This window comes from Lottia gigantea, assembly GCF_000327385.1.
Source record: "Lottia gigantea unplaced genomic scaffold LOTGIsca_7, whole genome shotgun sequence".
Taxonomy (NCBI): Eukaryota; Metazoa; Mollusca; class Gastropoda; family Lottiidae; genus Lottia; species Lottia gigantea.
In genome coordinates, this window is record NW_008710370.1 from 3,945,739 (window position 1) to 3,970,227 (window position 24,489).

The 24,489-nt window shown below is 33.2% G+C and overlaps 4 protein-coding genes across 4 annotated transcripts; 1 reads left to right on the forward strand and 3 right to left on the reverse strand.

The window, feature by feature from the left end:
• Nucleotides 1–95: 95 nt before the first annotated feature.
• On the reverse strand, nucleotides 96–10,931 carry LOTGIDRAFT_210857 (hypothetical protein; the record flags this gene model as incomplete). Its single annotated transcript, XM_009065646.1, has 13 exons — nucleotides 10,870–10,931; nucleotides 10,165–10,218; nucleotides 9,548–9,748; nucleotides 8,531–8,752; nucleotides 7,710–7,850; nucleotides 6,861–6,924; nucleotides 6,343–6,413; nucleotides 5,165–5,347; nucleotides 4,133–4,288; nucleotides 2,714–2,797; nucleotides 1,958–2,049; nucleotides 987–1,118; nucleotides 96–285 (listed from the first exon to the last, which is right to left on the reverse strand). The coding sequence occupies exons 3-13, from the start codon at nucleotides 9,740–9,742 to the stop codon at nucleotides 96–98; spliced, it is 1,530 nt and encodes a 509-aa protein (XP_009063894.1). The 5' UTR covers nucleotides 9,743–9,748; nucleotides 10,165–10,218; nucleotides 10,870–10,931.
• A 1,631-nt stretch (nucleotides 10,932–12,562) lies between these two features.
• On the reverse strand, nucleotides 12,563–13,853 carry LOTGIDRAFT_155148 (hypothetical protein; the record flags this gene model as incomplete). The annotated part of the gene is made up of 4 exons (XM_009065647.1): nucleotides 12,563–13,035; nucleotides 13,332–13,493; nucleotides 13,645–13,733; nucleotides 13,843–13,853. The coding sequence occupies 4 exons, from the start codon at nucleotides 13,851–13,853 to the stop codon at nucleotides 12,563–12,565; spliced, it is 735 nt and encodes a 244-aa protein (XP_009063895.1).
• Nucleotides 13,854–16,558: 2,705 nt separating this feature from the next.
• LOTGIDRAFT_107833 (hypothetical protein) lies at nucleotides 16,559–16,837 on the reverse strand (the record flags this gene model as incomplete). The annotated part of the gene is made up of 1 exon (XM_009065648.1): nucleotides 16,559–16,837. A coding segment is annotated over one exon (279 nt), but the record flags the coding sequence as incomplete, so codon positions are not given.
• Nucleotides 16,838–17,533: 696 nt separating this feature from the next.
• On the forward strand, nucleotides 17,534–21,233 carry LOTGIDRAFT_155149 (hypothetical protein; the record flags this gene model as incomplete). Its single annotated transcript, XM_009065649.1, has 2 exons — nucleotides 17,534–17,573; nucleotides 20,965–21,233. The coding sequence occupies 2 exons, from the start codon at nucleotides 17,534–17,536 to the stop codon at nucleotides 21,231–21,233; spliced, it is 309 nt and encodes a 102-aa protein (XP_009063897.1).
• Between the last annotated feature and the right edge of the window lie 3,256 nt (nucleotides 21,234–24,489).

The following is a 24,489-nucleotide window of genomic DNA, read 5'->3' on the forward strand; positions in this document are numbered from 1 at the left end:
AAAAAAGACATGCATATTTTTTTTTGCCTTGCAAAATTACATCAAATCAACTAAATTTTAGATAAAATAAAAGAAACTGAAAGTATAATTATAACTCACTTTGTTGATGAAAATTCTTCCACTGTTTTATCATCAGTCAGATCATTGAGTTTATTATCAAACTTAGTTCGTAACATACGATGATGTATTCTTATTATACGATGTATCTTTATACCCATAATACCTCGATCACGATAATCAGCAGAGCAAAATCGTGATAAGACTAAATCGTGACATGAACTAAACCTGAAACCAACACCAACATTGGTATGTATTATGCTAAAACTTATGTTTCACATAAAACACAAGAGTAAAAGTTTCCGTTTTCATGGTCTATGACTTATAGGTAAAGAATTTTATATACATTTAGATTTTGTAAGTCAGTTGGGGGACCCCATTCAGACCTAGATGTTTTGTCTCATGTTTTTCTGTGCCTTACACCATTCACCATTTTGCACAAGAAATGACATGAAACATCTGCATTTCAGAAACAGTTGTGACAGTGTCCTTAAGATCACAACCAACCCCATCTTGGGACTGATAATTTGAGAAATAGCATTGATAAATATGTATGGTAATTCTTTGGTATTTCAGTATTAGTGTTCACAGCTCACTGTCGAAATTTGAGCCTTCAAATCCATTCCTGTCCAGAATTATTCTCATTTGAATGTTAAAATGATGACACGTCATTGATATTTAAGAGAAAACTTGAGTAAAATTCCTAGTTTGAAGTATTTTTAAAGGAATTATGTGATTTTTGTATATTTCTAGACTATTTACATATATTCAAGACTAAAATTAACCCCCCCAAAAATGCAGCACCTATTCCTTTAAGGTAAGTGTTATAAGTTTTCCTGAGACAGATATATATATATGTCATAAGAAGTTCATCTGATACTAATCTACTGTGTATGCTTATAATATGTAAATAGATTAAATTTACTAACCAAACATCTGATGGTGTACCATCTTCAAATCTTACATTACCACCAGTTTCTAATTCAATAGTTAATCTACTAATTAATCTTTCTGATTGTTCTTTAATTCTTTTAACACTATCTTCACAATGAGCTGTCAATCTACAAAAACAAAATACATCTTTAATTCTTTTAACACTATCTTCACAATGAGCTGTCAATCTACAAAAACAAAATACATCTTTAATTCTTTTAACACTATCTTCACAATGAGCTGTCAATCTACAAAAACAAAATACATCTTTAATTCTTTTAACACTATCTTCACAATGAGCTGTCAATCTACAAAAACAAAATTCATCTTTAAATCTTTCAACACTATCTTCACAATGAGCTGTCAATCTACAAAAACAAAATTCATCTTTAAATCTTTCAACTAAAATTTTCAAATCGTTAAAAAAAAGTAAGATAGCTTGCCAGGCAAAGTAAAATACGCCCACTAGCAGCTTTGATTTTGATTAAAAATATTTAGCAGTACAGCAACAATCACCAGTATGAAATTTTCAATCTTTGATCATACACTTTTGAACTTTTCAGAATGAAAGCTTCAGTCTGGTATTTTCATATTTTGTACAGAGTTGAGAAAATAAGAAATCTCGAGTTCATAATTCTGGCTGGGTCATAGGTGTATTAACAATAACAAGTGCTTTTTAAATTTCACATCCTACTAAAGTAAAATATTCAGATCAACCACAAAATATATTTCAAGTAAGGTTGGTCACTTCCACATATATTTTAATGCCATTAACATCAGAAAATATGCCTCAACAAAAGCTTCAGTTTGAGGAATTTCATGGACCCCATTTGACCTTTTGACCTGAGCTCTTGTCACTTCAGCAACTCTAAAAGCTAAAGTGGTGTTTCAGCTAATTAACCTGTTCTACAACATGGATACAAGTCATACTAGTCCACAAAATTTGTCTAGGTCTAGTCATACTTACTGAGCACACTTTTCTTCCCATTCTTTCCTTCTCTTTTTTAAAACTTGAATTTTCTCTACTATAGCTTTTGTTGACTTCGCTTCAGTATTTTCCTGAAAAATAATAACAATCATCACAGCATACTGATTATTGATAGAGATTTGACCTTTTACACCAAAATTCTGATAATGATTAATTTTTCACTCCTAAAAGAATTCTTCTAGCCATGTTCCTTTTTTTTTTCTTTTTTTTTTTTTCTTGTATAAACAATATTTATTTACATAATAGGATTAGGGAACAGGCTATTGTCTATAATACCCTCTCCTGTTCATGTATATTTAAAATTCCAGTCTCATGTCTGTGATTCATTAATTTCCCCCCAAAAGTGACCAAATTATGACACTGCTACTGTATATTCTATTCCATCACATCTTCAAAACTTTTGAATTAGTACAGATTGTTACCATGTTTCACTGTAGCCAGTAAACATTGAATTAAGGATAAAGGTAATAAATAACACTTATTCTGCTGAATTTTACACAAAAACTACACTTGATATCATTTATATAAGAGCCAAAGAAGTGCCAGGTTTTCCAGTGTGAGGAAGCCCTACTTAGAAATGTTCATGATGTATTGAGAAAAAGTATAAAAATTGATTCTTCATTCTCCACTCAAATCTAGGTCTTGAAGATGAAATTTCACACTCAAACTAAATTTTGTGACAATTCACGTATAGGCTATTAGACCTAAATTTTAAGAAGATTTGAAAAACCATACTTTGATTCCCTTGGCATCTCGTTCACTTTCTGTATCACTATTAACATCAGCTGATAACACTTGTATTTCTTCTTCTCTTTCTAACTACAAAATATACATACACTAGTTTAAATAACCATTCATTTTCCTTGAGATCTATACAAAAAACCATCATGCTTTGTTTCAAATTTCCGACAAAATTGGAAAATTTAAAAAAGTAGGAGTGATCTCAACTGCCATAATATATCAAAGTCATTGTACACTAAAGCTTTCTTTTTAATACTGTGCAGTTAACAAAACTGGCTTCTGCAACTTAAGGTAGGTCTTAACTTAATATTCTTCCAAGGAGATTAAACCGATCATATGACTGCATGTTGAAACATTAATATGTCAGACAAAAGCCACTTCAACTGTTTACTTTAATTTGTGAATAATCAGATATTGCATGAATTTGACTTATGATCATGAACATAATGATGCACATGTACATGCATATCTTCATTTCACGTCTTAGTCTGTTTTTGACAAAACTTTACGTGATTTTGTAGGTATAATAAAAGAAGTAAGAAGACACCTTTTAAGAGTGATTAAGGTATTTTATTCTACGAGCATTCGTATGAAAATGAAATGAAATGAAATGAATGGAGTTTTACGTCCTACTTTTCTGCACCTTGTAGGCTAATGAAGACGGCAACGCCATGCAGGGTGCCATGAGGGAAATCTTGCCAGGACAGCGGCATTAGCCTGCTCTTTTTTGAGTTCCAACTGTCGAGGGATCTTTAACGTGCATAGCCTGTAGCGCACGGGGCATCGGTTTATTGTCCCATCCGAATGACTAGACGCTTTTTCCATGCCCCTCTTACCTGCATCACTGACAGGGGGAAACCGGGTTGAAAAATCCGAAGGTATTATCTCGACCTATGCCGGGATTATGCCGGGATTCAGGTTAGCGAGCAAGCGTCTAACTCAATGAGCCTTCACGGCTCCCAGAGCATTTGTATGATGAAGTTGTCTCGATGACGACAAAAGCTGGTAGAATAAAATACCTTAATCACTGTTAAAAGGTGTTGTCTAACTTCTTTTATTATACAACAACATAGAGTGATTCGGCATTACTTTTGATTCATTGATTGATTCATCAAGTATATCTTTTTATGTGTTAAATACTAACAATAAATTTACACCATATTTCGCAGAACAATATGTCTAAAAATACATGTGTATTAGATGGACAGATTATGTTGCTGCAAACAAATACATGATCATCTACTTCTAAATGTCATTTAAAGATCAGGTATTATGAAACCTTCTTTGTGATTGTGTCCATCTACAATACAAATCAGCCATGCGATTTTGTGAACATCAGGTTTCATTGTTCAACACTTTTATAGCCCAATTATAAAGCCATAGAATATAAGCAATTGAAATAGTAAATTTCACCTCTTTTATTGCACTAACTAAAGTCATTATCTTCTGATGTGGAAATTCCAATAATAAATCTCTATATTTCTCTAGTTTGATTATAACAGATGTTAAATTACAGTGAATTGTTTTTACTCTCATGTTATAATACATCTTCTTTTTATTAACTGTACTCTGAAATTTATAATACATCATATTTTTATTAACTGTACTCTGAAATTTATCATACATCATATTTTTACTAACTGTACTCTGAAATTTATAATACATCATATTTTTATTAACTGTACTCTGAAATTTATAACACATCATATTTTTATTAACTGTACTCTGAAATTTATCATACATCATATTTTTATTAACTGTACTCTGAAATTTATAACACATCATATTTTTATTAACTGTACTCTGAAATTTATCATACATCATATTTTTACTAACTGTACTCTGAAATTTATAATACATCATATTTTTATTAACTGTACTCTGAAATCTAAAACCATCATATTTTTTACTAACTGCACTCTGAAATTTATAACCATCATATTTTTACTAACTGCACTCTGAAATCTATAACCATCATATAATTTATTAACTGTACTCTGAAATCTATAACCATCATAATTTTACTAACTGCACTCTGATATCTATAACCAACACAAATTTATTAACTGTACTCTGAAATCTAAAACCATCATATTTTTACTAACTGCACTCTGAAATTTATAAACAGTTTTGCTAAATATACTGAAATTTATAACAAAGCTTTTTTTGTGATTTTAAATTCATAAGCTGAAGTATTTTATTGCCCAAACTCTGAAATATATTAACAATCCTACTAACTATACTCTGAAATTTATAAACTATCATCTTTTTTATCAAATGCTCTGAAAATTATATATACAATGCCCTTTTTATTTACTCTACTGAACTGAATTAAAAAAAGATCCACCCTTTTATTTTCAATACCTGTACAATTCCCGTTTAATTATTTGTACTATCAAATATATTAACAATCCTCATAAATGTCATAAAACATGAGTAGCCTACCTCAGCTAATTCAGCAAGCTGTTTAGAAGATACATCGTAAGTATCTAATCGTTGTAGAGTAGGTAGATGATATAGTAGATGAATAGAATAATTACATAGAATACTGACTGGACATGGTTGATATTGTGGATCTTTAAAACTTAAACTTTTTAAAAATGGAAGTCTGATTAAATTAGTAAGATCCTGAAATAAAACAATACATAAAGCTTAATCTGAAATATAATACTCAATGATTTAGGTATCTTAATTTATCAAGTGTGTCATCTTCACACTTTTCTTGTATCTTGAAAAGTACATCCCAATGTCGCACTATCCACTTCCATTTTACAAAAATAATGGCCTATTTTTTTCGAATTTATTCCGAAAACAGCGTCAGAACTCAACTTCAATATTTTCAAAACTCAGGCAATGTCACTATAGTATTAACCCAGGTTAACCACGCGCTAGTTAGCTCTTCCATTGAAATAACATTACATAACAGGCAGGTCTGCATTTTGAAAGAGGTACCCGAATACCAGCGAAATGGATGAGGTCAAACAGAGGTCAGAGACAAACACGAACAAGAAATACTTTTAAAATGATAATACACACACAAAAGAATGGACTTTTTCCGCGTCATTATTTTGGCTTATCTGTTAACCCATTTCTGGAATTACGAAAATATCTGAAAGTCATACATGTCTGCAATCAAGCCCCTCGATTACATATGCGGCCATATTGTTTACAGTATTTATAGTCTTTCTGTGGAGAGTCCTGATTGGCTGGTGTTCAATCGAAATAAATCATTGCATTTACAAACTTTGGTAATAAAAGAAAAGTGTCTGAGTTTATAATATCTCAACACAGTAAATATAATAGTATTAAACAGGTAGTGGAATGGCTCATTCGGTAGCAAGTTAAATTGTTGTCTACTAAGCAATAAGGTGCTGTGGGTTAAAATGTCCTCAAAAAAATTCTGATGCCATGGTAAGTGCTTCCGAGAGTCAGCTCGGTGTGGACTCTCACCCCATAACACCAATGACAATTTGGTCCAATTGAATAATGATACAGTAACATTCCTATTAAACATTGCTCACTGTGAGTATATCATTCTTCAATTTTTATTATTTACAAAATTTTTTTTATTTCTGTCTTTCAACTAATTATTGCACAAAAGCAAATATAAAATAAACAATTACCGTTAATGAAGACAATGGATTTCCTGATAAATTTAATTCTGTTAAACCAATATTAGCATCAAAACTGTGACCTAAAAATACACAAAAAACAATCATCGAAAAAAACTGAATTGAATTGAATTTTACCAAGTACTTTTCTGCAATTTATGAGGCTGATGAAGATGGGCAATGCCATGCAGTGTGCATGAGTGAAATTTGCAAGGACAGCCGCACTATTCTTCTCTTTTCGATTTCCAACTGTCTATGGATCATTAACTTGCAAAGTCTCTTTCTTGTCCCATCCAAACGACTGGATTGTCTTTCCATGTCAGTCCATGATACAAGAAAGATAAGGTATTAGATTTGACATGGTGAAGATAATAATAAGTATATAAAATACTCTTAGATAATCATACTCATAATAATCATATAGGTGAAACCATTAGGTCCAATCCACAGAAGTGAAACCGTTCTGTCAAACATTTAGACCTTGGGAGCAAACATGACTAAGCTTATACCAAAACCAGGGTTATTCTTACCTATTAGCTTAATATTGTTTTCAGCTAAATTAATCTCTTTTAACTTTGATAATGCAGATATATTCTGAAAAATAAACAACAAATGAGCAATATTCTATTATTCTCTTCAATAAATCTATCCCATTTAGTCCATAGCTTTTGTGTGAAACAAGCTTGTAAAAATATAGATTTGGATATGATGTCAAAAATTCCAAACAATCAAAGAGAAATACCATTCCGTCCTAGGGCTACCGTAAAATTTGTTATAAAGGCGAAAGTAGAGTCTATCGGATGTTGTTATAAAAAGTGTGTCACGTGGGCTTAAAATACACATTATCGGGTGAAAATAGATCAAACTACCATCTTAATTGGGGGATTAATTAATCAGGCAATCATAATATTATTACATGATGAGCTTAACTCGTGTTACCAGCAGTCAAGATACAAGTAATGATAGATATTTTGTTGATTTATGGTAGAGAATTTGAACATTGAAAACGGAAGGTCCCGTGAAAATTTGGTCAGAAAAAAAACAATTGGTAGAATTGGGAATCCCGTCAGTAGAGCGGTAGACAACATGCAAAAGCCGTAGAAACCCGACAACATCGATAGATTACACATGTATGACTACAATGACTACACTACATTCTACATAGCTAGTGACTAAAATTTTTTTAGTTTTCGTGAAGAACATTTGAAGTAAGTTCATCTGATTTTTGTTCTAAGCACTGAATTCCTTTCATCATATAAAAAAATATATGTGTTGTAGTTGTAGTCATTTTCAATTGGTCCTCCTACAAAACAAAAAAACTTCAATACAAAAATATTACATCCAAACTGTTAGGAGGAAATAATTTCTATGTATCTTACCTCAATGTTTTCAATATGATTATTATTCAACCATAAAACTTCTAGTTGAGTTAATGTTGACAAATTCTCTATTTTATTAATCTTATTAGAATATAAATATAACTTATGAAGAGTTTTTAAATGGGAGAGATTTTCTATTTTCTGAAAATAATAAGCAATATTAAAAAAGGTTTTCTTAATTTTTACGTGTATCAGAAAAACTGTTGAAGCTATTTGCACCATTTCAATTTTCAATCAGATGTCTGTGGTTCCTGCAATTCCACTAAAACTAAGTGTTTGATGACATCACTAATCGCGAAGGGTCTTATGTGTTAAAGCATATTTTGCGATTTTAATGGAATTGCAGGAATAACAGGCCTCTTACTGAAAATTGGAATAGTGCAAATTAATGATATCAGTGTCCCCAAAATCATAAAAAAAAATTCAGAAAACCTCTTTACAATCCATTTAACAATAAAAATTCAAGTGCATTTACATGAAGTTTATTTCATTTGGGGGAAAGGAGGGTTGGATTCTCCCATATGTTAACCTAGTGTGGAATAGATACTTCATTTTTGATACAAAACTTGAAAAGAAAATGAAAAGGGTTTTCCATCCTACTGTTCTGCAACTGGTAATAAAGAAGGGACATTCCCAAGTAAAGGGCACATAAGTTTTCAGCTTGATATTTAACTGTCAAGGGATTTATTTTACATGCAAACTACAAGATGCTTTTTTCCATGTAAGTCTATTTGAACCATATCACAAACAGGGGCAAACAGCAGGAAAAGTTTAAAAGTAATATGTTGATCTATACAGCTTCACATAGAAATATAAATTACCTTTATTTCACATTCACAAAGCCACAGTTCTTTTAATTTACTCAGAGAATTTAAACCTTGTATTTTATCTACAGTTTGACCAATCACTGTGAGTGTATGTAGATTAGGAAAATACTTTAAACCAATTAGCTGTGGATAGCCAGAGAAAAACATCTCAAATACACCCAAAGATTCTCCTTCACCATTCTCCAATTTATTGAAATTGAGTCCATTGTTAGCACACTAAAACACAAATCAATGATAATAAACAAAAGTTCTCCAAAAAAAAATAATAATGAAAAATACAGTTCATGTTGGACCTATATAAGCTTGTTTCTTCGAGTTTCTAGCCCTTTGCTACTTCTCCTGTTTCTATTTTTCATTCATTTTTGCACATTAATTTCAGTAACAGAATGACATGAATTATCATCTGAACGTCATGAGATAACAAACAATTGATATGACCCTTGGTAACTTAGAAAAAAACACTATATGAATTAGTTGAAGCTTAGAATACATAAATTCCAAGTTACCTTAAAATTGCAAGCTGAAAGAAATCTCCAAAAGGAATGACAAGTAACCCATGTTACAGCAAATATGATAGCTTGTCTAGCATATATACAAATGTAACTAATGTATGGAGCTTAGATCAAGTGAACTTTTTGGCCTTTAAAGGGACCATTGCGCCCTTTTTTTTTTTGAACAATCATACCTTTGTCTCAGAAACAGAATTTTTTTAGTACAGCCAATCAGTAATAACGTTCACTGATCACGGTTAAAATTTGACTAGACTTCAAATCTATGTGTGTGCAGAAAGCTACTGTCATATATAGTTAAAAGACATCTATAGGAATAGGAAAAGAAATTCCTAGTTTTCATTCTTTTTTTTTTTTTGCAATTTTTGTACACTACTAGTACTTCTTAAGACTATTAATTATAATAAATATATTTTCAAGAATCAAATCAACCCCTCAAAATGGCACAACTGTCCCTGTTCATTGATCTAGTGATCAAATGGCAATCAAAATCACAACTTACAACTTCTCTCAGTATTTCATCTTGAAATCCTTTCATTGGAGATTTTTTGGGAATTTTGACAGATTCTTCTTGAGATGTATCTGTATCAATACTGGCTGCTGATTGTAGACCACTAGAGGGTGTGAATGGTAAATCTTTAACTTGAGTAGACTGGGAGCTGTTTGAGGAGCTTGTTTTATTGGATGTAGTAGACATGTTTACCTTTAAAAAAAACAAGAACAAATAGCCATTTATTAAACTCATTTTATCAAAAAGAAAAAATGGCTGGATGTACGGTAGATTTAGTTGCTCTGATATGAATCTGTGGTAAGCCAATCAGTGATGGAGCCAGGTTTACGTCCGAGAGGGGGCGAGATATCGGAGATTGACCAAATCTCTAACCTAGTTATGAGACTTTTGCCTGAAAAACTTGCTTTTGGGGCTGCCTTTGGCTCCATCACTGAAGCCAATAAATGTCAAATAAGCTTATTCAGTACTAGTAAGTACTAGTTGGGTATGACATGACAATTTTTATCAAACAGCTTTCATTTGGTACTCAAGTTGCATTATCAACACTGGTACTCACTTTGTTAGTGGATATTTAGCAATATATCAAAATTGATTCTCACTGTATTTACATTTTTGTCTAAATGCTATTTATTTCACAAGTTTACCATCAATCTGGTTAAAATCTGAAAAAAATAGCATCCTATTAATAAAGTAAGATTGGAAAATAATGAATAATTCATTCATAATACATACATGAATGGAATGTTAAAATAAAATTTACTTAGCAGCAACAATACATGACTATTAAAGACCATATCGAGGTGATATTGTAAGTAAGTAAGCCTTACACCCCATCTAGAAATAACATAGGTACCAGTAACCTACTTCATAAACTGACATTTAATGTTATGTCCATGATACAGATATCAAGTTCTAAAACTTATTTGCAAAATTTAATTAAATCTTTCAGAAAAGTTTAGGGACATTTTTTTTTATTTTAGACTAGGCCTAGTCTTTTTTGTCAATGTGATATGAACTTTGCCAACCTACGGTATTGTACTGGTAGCGATACTTAAAAAGGCTGCCAACAAGAGTCATTTCATTGTCCCCAATCATTGAATCAATGTTAATGGCGTTGATGGAAATGTGGTCATGAATTGAATTTGAAGTCCAAGACCAGTGCCAGTACCAGTGCCAGTGCAGTGCCAGTGCAGTTGAATGGAATGGGAATGGAATGGGAATGGAAACGTAAATATTTTTGTGTCTAAGATAAATTAAATGTCAATTGATGGGAATCAACTTGTTACTCCTCTCCTTTTACGAGAATTACCAACGTTATATATTTTCACTCTGTTGTTTTATATATATATCTCCTTTCATTTTTCTAAAACAAAATCTCTTAAAGTTGAAAAACTTACTTTATTTTCCATCACTGGTGTCCGCCATATTGAAGCGCAAAGACGTCATTTCATTGGTCTAAATCGTGTCAAAGTCAAGGTCGTTACTAAGCGTAAGAATTCATTTTTACCGAAAAACGAAGTAATAACATTTTGTATTAAAAAGTAGAAAATAAACATAAATGTACACTCAGAATTATTCTAATTATCGTGGATTCTATTCTAGAAAAAAAAGTTTTCCTATTTACCAAAGTATCCTATATTATTATGAATGTGGTGTCTGGCAGGTGTAATCTGCTTACGTCGCCGACAGTCAGCATGGCCATGAGACCGTTGTACCTTCTAGATTATAACAGTTTTGATTTGTGGTGTTCAGGATCAATTATTTCTTTCTTTTCTTTTCGGTAGTACCATCTGAAACATCTGCCTCTGATAGCTATTGTGAGCTTGAGTAGAGTCAGAAAAACTAAGCCTTGTTGTTAGGTTATAATTAGGATTTTCCACACCTCCGGTTTATTAAAACATAGCCTAGTTCGTATCACTTGACCCTGTGACCCTTGAAGTTAACAAAAGAAAACGTAGATGGAACCACAGACGTGACTTAGGCCTAGTGGCTTATGTGGATAATGATAGTATGGCTGAAATGAAAAAATATCCATCCATCCATATAGGCCTAACTGGGTTTTGAGGATCCGGTTTAAATAAATATGTTCAAAAAAACTTGCGCATTTCCACGAAGAAAGGGCCTAGTTTTTCTGTCTACCACTGTCAAAATAGCATCAGAGGCTGTTATATAGGCAAATGTTTCGTCTATGCGGTGATAACATAAACACGGGAAGGTAAAAGTCTTTCTGTGTGGTCCACAATCTTTAGCTAAAGAACTGAAGGATAACCATTAGACGTACAGGTTTCAACACAATCGTGCATGTTTTCACAAACACTTTAAAAATTCTACTTACCTCTATATGTATTAGTGAGGTTGAAAATGAGGAAAGCATAGTTGGTCATGGTCAAAGATATTTGTGCAATCAGGGTGGTCGGTTGTGTTTATGGTTTAAAACTGCATTGCTATACGCGTAGGCCTATTCATGGATATCATTCTATGAGAGTAGGCCTACCCTAGAGTTCGTCGGTAATTCAAACTAATTACGTTTTGGAAGTTATGCTCAGTTAGTATCATTAGACTACTGCAAAATTAAGAGAGCTACATATAAGTTAGGCCTGCCAAATTTAGGTATTTCCCACTCTATATTGGTTTCATTATAATCTGGATAGAGTTCAAAACCGGGTTTATATAATATAATTTTATCTAAAAACTTCATTAGAGAACTGCGACCCATCTCAATCACCTCTCTTCGATTATTTTGGGCAACTGATTGACATTGATTATAGAAAAAAAACTGTTTGGTTATGTCAATATAAAATAAATTTATTTTGGTCAAATAAAGTTCAAAATATAAACAATAATACTATAGACTATAATATATATGTACCAATTAAAAAATATAGTAGTTGAACTTAGTTCTTAAAACAGAGTCCAAACTCCCCCCCCCCCCCTCCCCCTCCAAAACAAAAATGCTACAAAAAAATAACCATAGTACTTTCAAAAGGAATGTTTCGTCTGAAATCTTTACTGTTTTTTGGAATTCCAGAGATGCTCTTGGTGATTTGGTTTGTTTGAATTGTTTGTATGGAAAGAGCTACCATGTTCCCTTGTTCTATTATGACATCTTGATGTATTAACCTTTCTACGAAATTGTCCTCGTTTATTGAACTTATCGTTTAGTTGATCCTTCCAATAGGGACTGTTGTTTCCGCCGTGAACCGGGAAGTCGATACCGGGGAGCAGGGCCCATCTTGGTACATCTAGGGGTAACTGAACATACGGTTCATCACTCCAATTAACAATTTCGATACCGGAGGCTAAGAATGCAGCGTCATCTTCGCCATTGTTGACTGGAGTGTCTACAAAGAGGTCTTCTCCTTCTACAGGGAAGTCGATACCGGGCAACAACATCCATGTTGGAAGACCGACGAGCGGTACCTGGGTCCATGGGTCCTCTGCCCATATCAACTCAGGATTGAAGTCGTCAGTCGTCGGATCTGCAATATATCAAAATTAAACACTAAAACCATTGGAAAATATTTTTACTCGGAAATAGAGCACTGAAATCCGAAATCTGAAAGTAGCTTTGGTGTTCCCAACACACAGGACGAAGGAATTGATATAACTAGTTGAGCAACAATTATTAAAACGGAGAACCCATCCTAACAGGCGCTAGCTCGCATAAATCAGACTAAAAGATACTAAAATCCACCCGTTTCATTCTTATGGATAATGTTCCAATCAAAAGCAGTAAACGAAATGTCATGGGGATTTAATAGATGATTGGCCATACCTTCCATCTTGGCCCAGTCAGGGACCTCAACATCGTTACAGGGAGTCCAGGGTTCGTCTGCCCAATTAAAAACATCTTCCTTGAACGTATCCTGGGTGGATTTCTTGTTGTTGTTATTGTCGTCTTTGATGTTGTTGTTGTTGTTTTGGTTTGCACCAAAGTCTGAAAATAAAAGTGAAATTTGCTGTATGCGAGAAAAAAAAGTTTTATAGAAACTTTAGAAACGTATTTTGGACATTTTTGTTAAATTATTTTTTAATTTAGGTAATTTGTTGTAATTTGAGATTTTTTGGGCGGCGGAATTTGTACATACCATTGCCAGCTGTGAGTTGGTCTTCGTATTGGTTGTTTCGAAAAAAATCCAATACAATCTCATCCACAACATAGCTTATTACTGGCATTCTGAAATATACAAATATGAAGATTGGAAAAAGGTGTATTGGGTCATACAATCGATCAAGGATCCTGAAGGGGGTAAAAGAAAAAACAAGATTGAAAACCACTGACTTACATGATAGCCATAATATTCTGTCAATTTGAACAATATTCCAAAATAGATATTACAGAAAAGTGAAAACACTGCTTTTGTCTTGAAAAATCCAAAAGCTAATGCCTGATAGACCAATTTGACGTTATGTTCATTATGACGTCATAATAGATATAAGTGAACAGAAAACAATGGAGTTCCCTCAGAAACAAGCCCCACCCCATAATCGCTCTCTTTTGGCTTTTAGAACAAAAATTTTCAATAAAATGAAATAAGAAATGCCCCATCTTATTCCTGAAGCTTTCTGAGTATGCAAAATTCTTGTGTAAGGATTTAAAGAATGGTTGGATAGTACATTAGCCTCCGGTTCGCGAAGGGCTTGCTTGCAGTCATCGGACACATTGCAATTTCTTTTATGTTTCAATGTTCAACTCAGACAAAAATTAATCTTTCGGATATATCTAGGAACATTGTGCTCATCATGATCGCATTTTCAAATCAAACAAGAACTATTTTGTGACAAAATGTCTTTTTATAAACGATGTTTTCAGCAATCTGGCCGAAAGTTTGAGTTACATTCAAGCGATAGTGCTCTATTTAGTGTCAAAACGACCTTTCTTTTGGGAACTTTCTACTAAATGTTTATTAAATATTTGGGGCCAATTATGATGCTGTTTTGACTTATCTAAGTTTATGTATGATATCTTTTATATGGATGTTAGACCATTTTTGTGGGAAAACAAACGACAGTAGGCGTATTGGGTGTTCTCGAATCGAGATCAAGTCTGTCAAGCACCATTAGTGCCAATACAGTGCAGAATATAAATACTTACAGAATAGTCATCTCTTTACTTTAAGAATACGTTGAAATTGCTGGAATTTCACTGATTTTTCTCTGGAAACTAGCAGCGTGACTTTAACTTGAGAACTAAAGTCTGCGAGTGTGACGTTAATTTACTTGTAACGTCATAGTAAAACAGCGTTTACCCAAAAGTAGCCCAATGTCAATACGTGAAATTCTTACAGAAACTAATTTTGCCATATCATACCAGTGGTCGTTAATTTACCATCCCTTCACTATAATATTACCAGGTACAACTCAAGGGCTTTTAGATTATCAGGTCGCCGATAAATGTGTAGCCACACTGAAAGCAGGTGGATTTTTAACCTCTGCCAGCAACTCGCGTCATCTGTGGATTCAGTAAACTTACGTACGGATGATTAATCAATCGCAATTGTCATCAATTGCTGAAGTTCTACTTTGTAAAGAAAGGTTTGATCTTGTGGGGCCGTGAGTCGTCAAAATCTGCAACTATAGTGAGGTTTGCGGTTGCAACTAGCTAGCTCATTCAGTTCTTCTTTGTCTACACCGCTTCAACGAAAGATCGTCGTAGACAGGAATAGTCTGGGCGTCACAGATTTAGGTTGCAAGAAGATTTTTCATATGAGGATCATTTCACTTCACTGATGTTGTTGCAGCCAAGGTTATTTAGAACAACCAGTCATCAAGGGCTCATCCTTAAAAACGCAGCAATACTTCCTCGTATTCTGATATTAAGAAACCATTTATTAAACAGCCTCTCACTATTTTCATCTTAAAACATAATAAACTACATATACATCTCAATGTTAGGATCTTACAGAATATTTTCATTTCTTCTGTGCTGAGAACCTGTTTGAGATGCGCTGTAATAGTGTATCTATCACAAATTAACTTCATTTCAGGGCATATAGCCTACAATGACTCTTGATATTTTTTTTTACATGAGCAGTAGCGGCGTCAGTCTCCCGAAACTGGAAGTACATATTTTTGGCGGACAGCTTGACTGAATGGGGTGACAACTGTCGAGGTTGAGATTCAAAAATTCGGCAACTTTGGGAATAGTGAATAGGCGCATGGTCTGAGAAGGTTCTTCCTCCAGCAAATTTTTAAAAATAGAATTGATTTGGTGTATTCTGGCACATATAAAAAAAGTATAAAAATTCGGAGGTGAGGGTGCCAACCATTTTTTTCGGCTGTAACGCCACACCGTTTGAATAGGTGTAACGGCAAAATTCGCGCGAACTCTAGGCGTTACAAATATAAGCCAGACAAAATTATAGTAGGCATATAACTATAAAATAACATATTGATTATTGAGTAAAATCCAAACCAAGTTTTATCAAAATATGTCATAAAATATAATAGAGGCCTGTATTGAAACAGAGAAAATAATCAATGGAAAAAAAGAAGTAAACACATCTGTTTGAGAATATAGGTAATTTATATAGGTTGATATTATATATCTCTATGAATGTTGTCAGAAGAGGAAAAAACTAACACCTGTAACGAAAGAAAATCATCGTCTTGAAAACAAGATACATTATGTTTTGAATTTACTTTGGAATGCCATCTATTCAGCGTATTCTTTGATGAATTGTTGACTTGTGCATATATTATGTGTATAACTTCACAGAATGTGCGGAGATAAACATTTATGGATTTGAGTTCAGTCACACGTCAGTTGATTGAAGTTGTTGAATCACAAACATATTGGAGAAATTACATATTGTAATAACAGAGTCATACGTTGCTTGATTACAGTTGCCAGAGGTACACATTGGTTGATACAGTTGCCAGAGGTACACATTGGTTGATACAGTTGCCAGAGGTACACATTGGTTGATACAGTTGCCAGAGTCACACATTAGTTGATTGCAGTTGCCAGAGTCACACATTGGTTGATTGCAGTTGCCAGAGTCACACATTGGTTGATACAGTTGTCAGAGTCACACATTGGTTGATTGCAGTTGCCAGACATGCACGGTTGATTGCAGTTGCCAGAGTCACACATTGGTTGATACAGTTGCCAGAGTCACACATTGGTTCATTGCAATTGCCAGATTCACACATTGATTGATTGCTGTTGCCAGGGTCACACATTGGTTGATTACAGTTGCCAGACACGCACGGTTGATTGCTGTTGCCAGGGTCACACATTGGTTGATTACAGTTGCCAGTCACGCACGGTTGATTGCAGTCGCAGAGTCACACACTGGTTTAATTACAGTTCTAAGAATCACAGACACACAAGCTAGGCACAAAGCGATTGTCTCACCGGTTGATTACAGTTGCCAGAGTCACACGTCGGTTGATTAAAGCTGTTAAAATCACATAAAGATCACAGAGGCTAGTCAAAACAGACCAAGGACACTTAATGGTTTATTGAAATGAACGAAGTGACTAGAGTCACAACTGTGTGAAGGAGGTGATAAATAATTTTGGGAGTCACACAATCTCCATCTCATTGAAAGATATTCGGTGATAATGTATCACACAATGGTAACAAACTAACGTTTTGAGAGTCACATAATGGTTTACTGATGTGAACAAAGTGATATTCTGTGATTTTCGGATCATACTCGTGTCACGATTCCATATTATACAGAACAACTTTTCTGATCTTTAATAGCGATTCCCTTCTCATTCTCATATCTAACTTCCCGTAATTCATTCACGATTAACATTCATTCATAAACCATCCGTCAATCATCGTAACCATTTTATTTTTTTCATTTCTCGTGCTAGGTATAAAAGAATCAGACAAAAACTGAACTTTATTTCTATGAGATAACTTGCACAACTTTTCTACCAGTGTAAAATTAAACATTAGTAAGACCGTAAAATGATTCATATAAAGACTACCAGGAATCGTGTCTTGGACTGAAATTGAACATGGCATCAGGAACTACTATTAATTTTACTGTCTCTACAGGTAAGACGAATTTTATTTTATTAGGACAATAAGTGTTATATAAATACATATATGACCTATATGATTTGTTTATTGGTATTTTGATCCCAAAAGTATTTATAAGAATTCAATTTGCCAATTTAACTCAATAAGTTCTAATTATAAAGAGGATAAGTGTAGACTTTATTATTTCGATGTCGAATCGCTGGATAAAATATGAAATATTAATATTTATCTCTGTAGAGAACGGCTTCATGCTTTAACTTGAGATGTTTAGTCTGATCAGAGTAAAAAAAAATTGAAATTTTTCCTATTTTTTTAATGAGAATTGGAATAGCAGCCTCAAAATAGTAATGTTAGTCTTTAATTGCATTGATAAAAATATAATCATGAACACTTCCAAATTTGTTTTTACAGAGGACAATTTTCAGCCAAAAGTTTCTAGGAGAGAAATGTGTTTCTATTAAATGTTAACATTATATTATATTTTTATCAACGCAATTCACTTCGAATACTATCAGTACTATTTTGAGGCTGATATTCAAAATCTCTTCAAAATATACAAAAAAAAATTCAAAAAACTTTTCAGATTTAGAATTCATTGATGCCATCATTGATAATTTCAACATTGTGAATCTTTTTAGCGACCCGGAGTTTCAATAGAATACTTCTCTTTTTTAGTTGAATTGCAGGAATGTCGGATAGTAGCTATCAAATTCCAATTCGGAGTAGCAAAGGGGATAGCTCTGTCAACAAACTAAGTAAATATTTAGTCGACTGGATCTCTTATAGATAAGACAAAACTTTTTACTGCCTTTTACTGATCTAATGTTCTCGTGTTTTCTTATAAATTATTTTTTTTATAATTTTTCAAAACGTTTGTTTCCGGTAATGTGTAAAAAAATTTCCATAAACATACACCTTTTCTGACATGTGATTTCTGCACTTTTATCAGAAAATCATCTGTTTCAGCGAAAAATCTGTTCGGTAAATGACTATAATAGATCAATCTCATCATTGATAAAGTTTCATAGAAATTAACAATCGCCTGGTAAATTGCATCGTTTTTCAATAACAACATAAAAACAAAAAAAACATACATATAGTATGGCTTTATCTAAAAAAAAATTGGTCTCATTTTGATAATAAAAATTCCATTAAAGAAATCGGTCGACTTCGGCCTGAAAAATGAATTTTTAAAAATCGGTATTATTGTAGGTAAATAAAAAAAAATTACTATTCAAAATCTTTCAGAAAGAATTAATAGAAAAATGATATTTGGCCAACAATTCATAATATACTTTACAGGCCTCTAGCATCATTCTTAGAACAATGGGGCCAACAATGTACATTTGATCCGTTCATTAGGTGCCAATACCTACATTATTATACAATATAAATTAGAGTATGTATGTATAGCAGTGAGAAATAGGAAATGTTAAAATAAATGTTATCTGTCTAGACTATAGGCTCTATTTATATACACCCACTATTTTGATGTGGGTGTTCTAGTCTATATCTTCCTTAACAATTTATTGCCATGATGCATTACATTAACAGGTGGAATAACCAAGTAGTTAATGCATGATGTGCAATTTATTTTCTTATTTTTTTTCCTAAAACTGCATGTGTTTCAATTCATCAATGACGTCTTAAAAATATGGGTGTGGGCTTAAAAGCATACTTCACACTGCATATATATAATCGGATGAATCGCCTAATATACTTGAATTAACCATGTTCCTTTAGCAACGGTACCGTTGCTTTGCTAAAGGATCATGGCTTTCCACCAAACCTACCCCTGTCTTCGCTTTTGAAGGTCTACACCAGCCACATCGTACAGAAAGAAGTCAACTTGGCAGTTTTCAATCAACATTTTTTGAGTTATCACTCTTGATTCAAAAAATGTATAAGTATCATGAACGTATTGCTTTTTTTTGGTTCAGGCTAGCCTAAACAATTTTAATGATCTCACGAATTTTCTTCATATTTACATCATTGACAATATTTAAATGGTAAGATTCAAAGTATGTTTTGTTGAACTAGCTGCCTTGGTGAGGTTTATAAACACATTTCATTTGGATGATTGGTTGATAGAAGCGCTAAAAAGGCTTCGTCGGACCTTCCTCGGAACAATCTTGGATGCCACCATTTTAGAGGTGGCGGTAAACGTCTAAATGCTACCTCAAATTACTTCATTCTGCAATGCTATCTTTGATTTATTTAACACCACAGTTGATCACAAACGCCAGGATGCTGTTCATTGGAATTCTCTCATCAATAAAGATTTAACTTTTTCTCTCTATTTACCTATACCGTTTGTATATGTCCATGTTTTAGATAAAATGAGTTCTATTTTAACCGGCTGGAATACTATGGTTGATTTAAGTTATCTACTGAAATAGTGTAATAGAAATGAAATATTTAATCAAAACCAAAGTTTTAAAGATTATAACATTATAAATAAACTCATTTTCGTTTACAAGATTCCCACATATTTCATTTTTTTTATACTTAAAAACATCTTGCGTTCTAATGGAAGATTGAAGTTTCTACTCTTGTAGTCATTGAAATAAAGGAATAAATGAAGTACAGTCTGAATCGTACGGTTCAGCGTTAAGCCGCGAATAGACAGTGTCCGGTACGGGGTGTGCGTTGAGGGATTATCGATACAGTATAGAAAATAGAACTAGTGAACGCACGACGCATATACGGTCCGCACACGATGATTCGTTTCTACTATTTTCTACTGTATTGTTAATCCCACATCGTACACCGAACCGGACACCATGCATGGTCTATTGGCACCCTTATACATCTGCATGGATTTGAAACATCTTCGACTCAGCAGCTGACTTTGTCCATCGAAACTTTAATATGTTCAATGCTCAAACACATGTCAGATGGACTTTGCGGCGAGTATGTCTACAAGTATTCTACATGTGATGTGAAGTTAAGTTAAAGAAAATTCGAAGACCTCCGATAATGGAAGCATGGCTACCAGCAAAAACATTCAAATGCATTCTCGCCTGGGATGCTTTTTATTGTACCTTTTTTAATAATCTATCCGATGTTTTTGGCGCCTGTGATTCAAATAAGCCGACAGCTATTCAGATTATATGATATCGGGATCGAGAAAAATCCTGGTCAAATTATTCTAGAATAACTAGAAACAATAAAAAAGGCTATAGGAATGCTCATCATATTGTGCCCTTCACTAACTCAAAGCTTTTAAGATACGTCTATACTGCTGAAATCATTTTTCAATAAAGGGGTTATAATTATATGAGGGGTGCTCTTTTCTGCCCTGTAACTCGTGAATCACAAACGTTAAAGGTAAATAATTGCTGAAATCTGTTTCATATTTTTAATAAATAGTTTAACACAGTAAGTTTATTGCTTTATATTTCAGTAGAGAGTAATTGGGTAACAACAGACAAAGTTATGAATGAAGGTCCAGTGTACTTACCAGATGCCGACCACTCTACCAATCATATTACCTTTATCTGTATAATAGTGTTTATCATGATAGCTATAGTAACTATCGTTTCTGTTATCAGTATTTTGGAAACAAAACCCAAGTTCATTCCACCCCGTCTGCAACTAAGACGCCCGACAATAAGACGGCGTAGGTCCATATGGTATGTTGAACGGTATCCTGAAGATTCTTTCTCGGCGTAAAGAACGACCATATTATTAAGATCGAGCGACCATTTCGCTGCATGAAGAACCTCACATAATCATGATATTGCTATCTGAACTTTTGAATCTCGGCACCGGTACACTGTTGAAAGTGGGACAAGATTTGTAACGTTGCTTGAAATAATGTGCTGTTAAAGAATTAACCTACGTATCAAGAGTCGCGTGTTGATGGGGTCAGGCCTGTAGCTACAAGGGCATAGGGTCAGGGCCTGAGTGGGGTACAGTCGGTGAGGTAGTAATTTCAGCCGGCCGGTTTAATCCTACACATCTCGGATTACGTGCTGTGAAGTGAATGACCGATAAGCTACCGTTTCTTATAGGATGTATTGTCTAAATATGACGACCACACCTACTTTAGGCACAATTCCAGGAACTTTTTGTGTATATATGTCTGTGATATTGCTATCTTTAAATAAAAACTTCAAAGACTTCAAGTGCAATTTGGAAATTGACCAATAACGATTTTAGTCTGTGTTTATAGTAATTCTACACCAAAATTGAGAAAGTATTTTATTTGTAGAAATATTTATTGTGATGAGTCAAGTCTAGTTTGTATAGAAAAATCAGTCTGGTTTTGACGTCAGGCGTTTCATAGATTTGCATTGCTGCAGTCTTAGATTCACAGAACATCTTTAATTTAGCAGAAATCTACCCAAAGAACAGTTTCTCTGATATCACCTGATAGGCGCGGAAATAAGTTCCAGGCGTTTAAACCTATACTACCACTTGGATGGCCCAAAAATTGAAATTATGCCAAAGTGAGTTTTTGTTCATCAGTGGACTTAACATAACTTAACAACAGAATCCCTCTATAATCCAATAAATCCATAAAACAACGTAAATATTCAGTAAACTAAACAACAGAATCCCTCTATAATCCAATAAATCCATAAAAATGCGTAATAATTCAATAAACTAAGTAATTTGGAAACATGCTTAGTTTCAATAATTATTTAGTTTAATGGGTATATCGTCTTATTCAGAGATTCTATTCCTTAGTCTAATACTCAACAGGTGAGTGTTCTATAGCACAGTAAGTTAGAGCGTTGGTTCTTTAAAAGACGTTGTTTGGTTGCGTCGAGCAAATGGCGTGTGATAGTCAGATAACCTTGAATAAGTCATCTTAACTCATAACTCTTGTCGACTCAGCTGTAAATGGGTACGGATAATCCGGGAAAGATCAATGCCAAGAGGTTTGGGCAAGGACCAGCTGGTAGAAAGGGTCCTTAACTGTGAACCTAAGTTGTTATCCTTGTAAAATATAGTTCTTTCTTTCTTTCTTTCTTACTTCTGATGCAAGTAAATAATTTGAAACCACTGAGACATGTAGACACCAGATCTAATAGCTTTCAACCCTTTATTGAGAAAAAAAAGAAATGATATACATGGAGTAGGTGACTATAATATCATAGATAGAGTAGGGTAATACAATATCTATCCATTCTATAAATATTGATGGAATGGGAGACAAGTTTATATTGTTCTGAGGTATTTATATAGTGATATTTTTACAGTCTTTTCTTTATGCCCTAGAAAACAATAAAATCAGCGATTCTTTGTATGGTAAAATGGTAAGGTATTCTAGTCTTTGTATGTGTATTGGGGACACTTTGTAGCTTCTATTTTTCCCATTCTGCTTTACTGTTGGGAGTTTTTGTTAATTCAAAAACAGGAAAAACAACCAAAAAGGTTCGCAGATACCAAATGATATCAGAATCTGAAATTACCTGAAATATTAGAATAGAAGTCTAAAGTTAGGAAACTGTCATTATGCAGATAGAAGCTACAAAGAGTCACCATTTACATACAAGTGCTAGAAAACCTCATCTGAATACCTAAAAGAACAAATAATATACCATATATTTGAAATAATATGACTATCTTATCCTGCATCAGAATGCAACTAGAGTATTTGTTACCAACTATATGATATTTCATGATAAATTCTGATCAGGACTGTTCTATTTTCTGTTAAATTCTGAGATCTACTTACCCCAGAATAGTAAAATTCACTCAAAACTCACTCAATTGAGCTCTGACTAGCTACAATGGTATAAAATGAACCTTGTCATTTCCTTTCATATTGGCCAAGGCTAAACACTGAACAGCATTTGCCACAAAAAGTTAAATCTTATGATTTGTCTGAAGGGCTTACAGGCCGTTTACATCAAAACAAATCTGTATGGAGATGTTTCTGCTTTGAATAAGGAACATTAGAACAATAAAAAAACACATTAGAAATACATTTGGTCAGTCACACACCACAGGCAAATAGAATCACCATATATTAAAAGGATACTACCTCTTAGAAAGGACATAAATTTAAAGTCTCAAACACGGTCAACAGGTGTATATATTCATCAGTTAGACTTACTAGGTACCATGACTAAAGAATAGAATCTCTATATAAGACAATATATCCATTAAACTAAATAATTATTGAAACATGCTTCTTTGTTTAATGGGTTAATACTTACAGAGGGATTCTTTTGTATAATTATGACACAAGGTAAGGCCACTGATGAGCAAAGACTCATTCTAAGCAAGTCTAAAAATTTCAATTTTTGGTCATCCTGAGAGGTATTATACCTTTAAAGAGCTAACATACTTTCAAAGAATAACAACTTTGACTAACAAGGAAAGAACTGTTTTGAATAATCTGTACAGAAATTTAACACTATAATACAAGATCTCATTTATTTCAAATAAGTTTATTCAAAATCATTTCATATTTTCAATCAAATAACTATTACATGTTTTCATTCTAATCTATTCATAAAATATCAAATGATTGTGAATAAAAAGCAGAACAATTTGTTACTCTATATTTTTACAAGAGAAGAAGACAAATTTTTAAGGATTTAAAAGCAAACTTGCAATTTTAGCAAAGATTCTATGTATAGGCTATTGACCATGTTTGAAACAAGATTTTAGACTAAAAATTATGCAGAATTCTGATGTGTTTACTTAATCTGGCAGCAAGCCAAACCTCATATAAAATATAGAGTAAATCTTGCAGGTAATTTCTTAAAATGTGCCATTACTATGTTACCATTTGAAAATAGAACAGACTGAAAAACTAAAAGAATTCAGTTGTCTACTGAATCCAAAAAATTACTATCAGTAACATAGTAATGAACATAACTTAAAGGGACAGATGCGCCATTTTTGGGCTGTTGATTTTAATCTTGAATATATGTAAATAGTCTTCAGAAATACTAGAAATGTAGCAAAA